Source organism: Cariama cristata, unplaced genomic scaffold (genome assembly GCF_000690535.1).
Source record: "Cariama cristata isolate BGI_N322 unplaced genomic scaffold, ASM69053v1 scaffold16080, whole genome shotgun sequence".
In the NCBI taxonomy this organism is placed as follows: Eukaryota; Metazoa; Chordata; class Aves; order Cariamiformes; family Cariamidae; genus Cariama; species Cariama cristata.
Window position 1 is genome coordinate 13,595 of NW_009595398.1, and position 5,733 is coordinate 19,327.

The window sequence follows — 5,733 nt, forward strand, 5'->3', positions numbered from 1 at the left end:
ATCACTGTAGCTGTACAGAAGACACTGATTTTAAGGCAGGCTTGAAAATAACCACAATGCTCAAGACAGAAGTTTGATTTGATCAAAAATAGGATGACATGACTATATAAGTTTTACATGGCTAAATCAGGAATGTAATTTTTTTTCCCCCAATAGAAAATTCCTTTTGGATAATAAAGCCCAACCTTAGATTTGGAATCAGCTGGTTTAAGAGTAACTTACCTTAAGGCTTTTTTGTATGTTTAAATTAACATAATCTACCACTTTCACTGCCACATATATAAAGAAAAAAAGCAAAGCTTATTTCAAACGTCCAGTTTTAGAAGTTAAACAGCTCAAAAGTTCCAATGCCAGTCACTATACTTGTGTCTCCAGATGCCTTACTTCTTTAACCACAAGATCAATGTTTATAATTGGGTTAAAATACAAGGCCCAGTAAAACAAACAATTGCAGACAAACTGAGGAATAAAAGGCCAAAAAATGGCAACAAAAAGACCCTGCGTTGAGACTTTCCAGAAATGCCTCCACATTCTGTGAGGAATAGTCCTGTGAAAAAGGAAAGGGAGAGGCTTAGAGGAACCTTCCGTTTTGTTCTTACCCATTCTAAAAAAAGCTAATATGTGCTGCAGCAGCCAATTATTTAGCCCTTACTCAGGTACCTGTAAAACATCATTTTGCACTCCAGAAAAACTTTCTTGAAATACAGTAACACTAGATTTTATATGAGGAAGCATTAAGTCAATTTATTCAGACCACAAAGCACAGCAAGTTAAAGCGGTCAAGTTCCAGATTTGTCAGAGACGATGTCCATGTACCCTGTTCTCTTTTGAAGATGTTCTGCCCCCTAGCTACTGGCAGAGAAAGTGAAAACCCAGGGGAGACCAAAACAAGAATTTCTCCCATGCAAGTTCTGAAAACTAGAAATAAAAGATCACAGCAATTATGAAGTAATATTTATATTCTTGAATTAAGGCTAAAGCAGTAACTGAAAACAGCAATTTTGATCAACTATCAGAAATAATATCAGCGTAACTAAACTTATTTATGATCCTGAGGACTCATCCTTTAATAACTACATTATAAGCATATCATGACAAAATTCTTCTGTGTTTAGTTCTCAGCTGACAGCTAATACCAGTTACTATGAAAGGCAGTTCTCTAGGTAAGGGTCAATATTTACCCAATGGTTAAGAACATGCTTATTACCGTTACTGCATTTGCTACATCTGATCAGTAAAACCAGCTATAAGAAACCCTTTCAAGTATTCACAGAACTAAAGATATTCAAGAGTGAGTACTAGCATATGTGTGGATTCAGATTCCCACGTTCTTACTAACCTAAGAGTTGTGGTTAGACACTGTCATTTCAGTGAGCAACTGTGAAACTGTAAGACTGTTACTTTCTGTTTATAAGGCCATGTACGTCCCACCCTCTTCAACAACTCAATAAGACTTACTTCAATTCTCTTCTTGACCAAAGCCTCCAAAAGGAGAATAATTCCAGAACAGAGAGCAACATGGCATTTACAATTATAAATCTTGATGTCCAGTAGTGCACATCCAGCCAATCCCAAGCAAATTCAGCTATCAACTGGTATGGCAAAAATAAATACTTTACAATGAATTCTCTCCACTGCTTCCAAGAAGGATCTTTAAGGTCCTGTAAATTAGGATAAAAAGAGATTGTTAATCAATTTCCTATTAAACAGATACAATACTGGCTTATTTCCACTACTCCTTTGTGGAAAAATTGTTTTTTTCATACATTGAAAGCAGTAATTTATCTTTACTACACTTTCTGATAATACTATAACCCAGTAATTTCCACTAGATTAGAATAAAACATCACAGTCAGATCTGATAATGCCATTTGTTAAAATATGGGTATTTTGAGTGAACAGCCTTTCTATAGTCATATGAACTTCAAAAAAACCCCAACCAAACAAAAACAGTTTCACAGATTTAAAATCTTAAAAGCCTTAAATCAATCTTATTAAAGGTAATGATCACAACATTGGTGATCACATACTATAAAATCAAGGAACCACTTACTTTGTAGGACTTTTTAAGTTGTATTGTAGAGAGATGAAATGGTGAACTTTTTATGCTGCTGGTCTTAAAATGTCTATAATTAAAGCATGTAATGTACTTAATGTTTTGAACACTTACTAGTAGTTTTGTGACAATATCTTCATACTTGTCTTCTTGCATAGGGCAAATTGTGTGGATGAAAGGTAGGAAAGCTTCTGCATAATCAAACAAATACAGGTATAACATACTGAGTCTTGGAGAACTCTTCAGTGCATACAGAAGAAACAGTGATTTTCCTGGATTTACTGCCTGAAAGGTATCAGATTATCAAGTTTCAAATAGTCAAAAAAATAAAATGAAAGGGACATGCCAGTTCTTAGATTTTTCTGACAATCATTTTTCAAATACAACTGAATACAATACATTTTTCATTAAACTGAGCCGTTTTTAAAAAGGTAATTCTACTACCTTAAAACTCCTCCTGGCTTTAAGAGAATTTTCTTTTAAAGTTACTACTTTAAAAATACTTAATATACACGACAGATTTTATACAAAATTTACCTTATATTCCCAAAGGTTCTGTGGTGGTTTAATGCCTAAAGTTTTCACGCATTCCAGTTCCGCCATAATAGCTTTTCTATGGTTACTGTTCTCTATACTGTAAGGTTCTTTTGTGAAATCCTCCTCTGTCAGTGTTAGGAGGAGTCTACAAAAGCAGAAGAATTTAGAAGGTAAACAGTGCCTCTTCACCAAAAAGATATGACAAACAAATTAGCAATTACATACTGAAATAGTAAGCTACTGATAGAAGGTATCACCTTTTGGATTACAGAATCGTAGAATCATAGAATGGTTTGGGTTGGAAGGGACCTTAAGAGATCATCATTACATTCCATATCAAGTGTTCCGAATCAACTGCGTCTCAGAGCCTGGGTTTTAAATATCCTTCTTTTCAACTTTTCTCTTGCTTGCTTTCAGCATGTAAATTTATCAGCTTGTTGGCTATTACTGAACACAGTTCTTCAGTACTTCACAGATCTAGTCTGCTCTCCTGAAATCAAACCTAGAGCTCTTGGTGGAATGTAACAATGCATATAGCATATGCATATTTTCACAAGAAAGAAAAGGTGGGAGGGGGGGATAATACATTAGTAGAATTTTATTTTCAGTATCATTTCAGTCTGTATTGTCAGTATTCTAAAAGTTCTTAAAATCATTTCAGTTAGCTTGCCTAGTATCTACTACTAAAGTTTTCAACTACAAGTGTTAAAACTTCCCCTGAATTTTATTCTGACAAATCAACAGAATATTCCCACAATCTATGGAACAAAGTACAGTCATTTTACAATATACAGTCGCTAATGCAAGCTATCCAGTAGTCCAATCAAATGATAGCTGTTCTTTGCAATTAGGCCTCTCACCTTCCATTCACTTTCTCCAGTAAAAATCTTTCTTTATAATGTGAAGCCCATGGGCCCAGCTGCTCTAGCCAAAGTATCACTTCCTCAGCAGTCCATTTAGCAACAGGCTTGTGGACAAGAAGATCTTCTTCTAATTCTCTGCTACTCCAGTGATATCCAAGTAGAACTACCTACAGGTAGATTTAAAAAAAAAAAAAAAAAAAAAGAAAGATACTTTACCTACAAAGCAAATATATTAGTGATACAAATAAACATGCATTAAGGGGCTTGACATGTAGAATCTTCCGTTTTATGAACCCTAGAATATTCAGGTTATAAGAAAGTATCTTGAAGTTTTACCTAATTTGTCTAACTTCTGTTCGCTGTACATTGCAACTGTAGGTCCTGACAGACAACTCTGAATGCTACCTTATTTACCCTGCTCAGCTCAAGTCTCTCCCATGCTGACCATCTTTTTTATGTGCATGTAATTTAAGTATATTTCATTGCATGCTTAATGAAGCAAATATGGAAAACCAACCAGATGAAACTTACTGCTACACAAGTTAAAGCTGTCAGAACGCCTGAGAAAAACCCTCCTCCTCGAGGATTAATTCTTCCTGTGTTCGGAACCGTAGGGATCTGGTCATTCCCATATTTTTGGAAGGTTGCTAAGCTGCGTGCTACATCACTGTTTTGTTGAATATCTTCTTTTCTTTGTTCAATGGCATCAGAAAACAGCTTTTCAATAACATCCCTAATAAGAAAAATATTTGTCACTGTACTATTGCCATTAAGGCTTAACATTCAGAAAAGGGACTAACTTGGATTTTTGTTTTCCAGCCTCTACTAAAGACTGTCATCTTCGAAAGCAAGGAAACGTTAGTTATTAATATTTAGTAAAGTTAAACTTAAATCAATTACTTCCAAACAACATTTTCCTTAGCTTCTAAAGACAGAGGAAGTTAAAATATCACATTAAAAAAAAACAAACCAACACCTTATTTCTTATATAAAACTAGAATTATGTGTGCTATTGGTAAGCCTTGATTATTCAAAAATGCTAAGCAAAAGATAACATAAAAGCCTACCATCAATCCTATCATCTTTTTATTAAAGTATTATTAACCTGAGATAAAGTATTATTAACGTAAGAACTGGTGGGTAATTCAAGACTGCAAATTGATATTTCTAGCTTTGTTCAGCAATAGGATCACATTTCTTCCTATAAATAATTCCTATTACAGAAATAATTACACAATTATCACAGATCATTCAAACTTAGAATTATTAGGAAACAACCAACTGTATTAAAAGATGCAAGTGTCTCAAATACCAAAAAAGGATCCCTCCTCCTCATCCCCCAAAAAATTCAAAAGGGGGAAAAAAAAAACCCTAACAAAACAAAGCCAACCAACCCGCCTCTTAGTTCCATGCAGAAAAGTTCACTTGAACAGTTCAGTACAAGTGCAGAACACGGAAGACTTTAGGATTTAAATGTCCTTGTGACAGTTCAGATTATCAATAAACTATGAAAATCTGCAGCACACTCAAGAAACCAGACAACTAATTTTGGTGGTTTTAGAAATTCAAAAATGGCATAGTACACTCACCTGAGGAGGATGTTGACTTTGGGGAATCCTTCCCATTTTTCTCGGCATTCGGGGCATTCATTCTTCTTGGACGATACCCACCACAAGGCTAGGCAATGTCTACAGAAACTATGCCCACAGTTCAGGGTGGTGGGATTGACCAGAATGTCGTAACAGCAGTGGCAAAGGAACTCACTAACTGATATCTGCCGCCCGAGCTCAGGAGTAGCATGTGTTTCAACTTTTGCCCTCCCCTTTTCACCTTGTAAAGTCTCATCTTCTTCCATTTTCTTTTATGCCTTATGCAAACAGAAAGCTCTCTTAGATCTTCAAACCAGGTAAGGCATTACTTCTGCAAAGCAACAAGATAAACCTCATTAAGAAAAAAGTTACTACAGAAGTTTAGAATTGCAAGCAGTTTAATTTATCATTGTATTATGTATGTATGAATTGCATTATTCTTTTGTCGCTCTGATGGTTTTAAATTTTTTAGCTCTGGATCAGCTCTCCCCGAAATGGAACACAACCTTCTACTTTTCCAACAACATATCCATTGCAAACTACAATCAAAACCAGATTCTAGATGTAAATAGCCGGGCTCAATCTCCCTATATTTTCTTTTCCTGTGTTACATAACACATGAAAGTGAAACAAAAAACTCACTGACTAGGATTCAGATGACTTTTGACACTATCTTTAATCAAGGTTT

General features: G+C 35.1%; 1 protein-coding gene across 1 annotated transcript; it reads right to left on the reverse strand.

Moving 5' to 3' along the window:
- Positions 1 to 120: 120 nt before the first annotated feature.
- On the reverse strand, positions 121 to 5,376 carry BFAR (bifunctional apoptosis regulator). Its single transcript, XM_009701986.1, has 7 exons — positions 5,046 to 5,376; positions 3,988 to 4,189; positions 3,454 to 3,623; positions 2,594 to 2,738; positions 2,171 to 2,341; positions 1,459 to 1,661; positions 121 to 547 (listed from the first exon to the last, which is right to left on the reverse strand). The coding sequence occupies exons 1-7, from the start codon at positions 5,309 to 5,311 to the stop codon at positions 358 to 360; spliced, it is 1,347 nt and encodes a 448-aa protein (XP_009700288.1). The 5' UTR covers positions 5,312 to 5,376; the 3' UTR covers positions 121 to 357.
- Positions 5,377 to 5,733: the final 357 nt, after the last annotated feature.

Coding starts and splice junctions, on each gene's coding strand:
- BFAR (XM_009701986.1), bottom strand. CDS start 5,311: ATGGAAGAAGATGAGACTTTACAAGGTGAAAAGGGGAGGGCAAAAGTT. Junction 3,624..3,987: donor CAGCTTTAACTTGTGTAGCA/GTAAGTTTCATC, acceptor ATCTACCTGTAG/GTAGTTCTACTTGGATATCA. Junction 548..1,458: donor TGGTCAAGAAGAGAATTGAA/GTAAGTCTTATT, acceptor CCTTTTTCACAG/GACTATTCCTCACAGAATGT.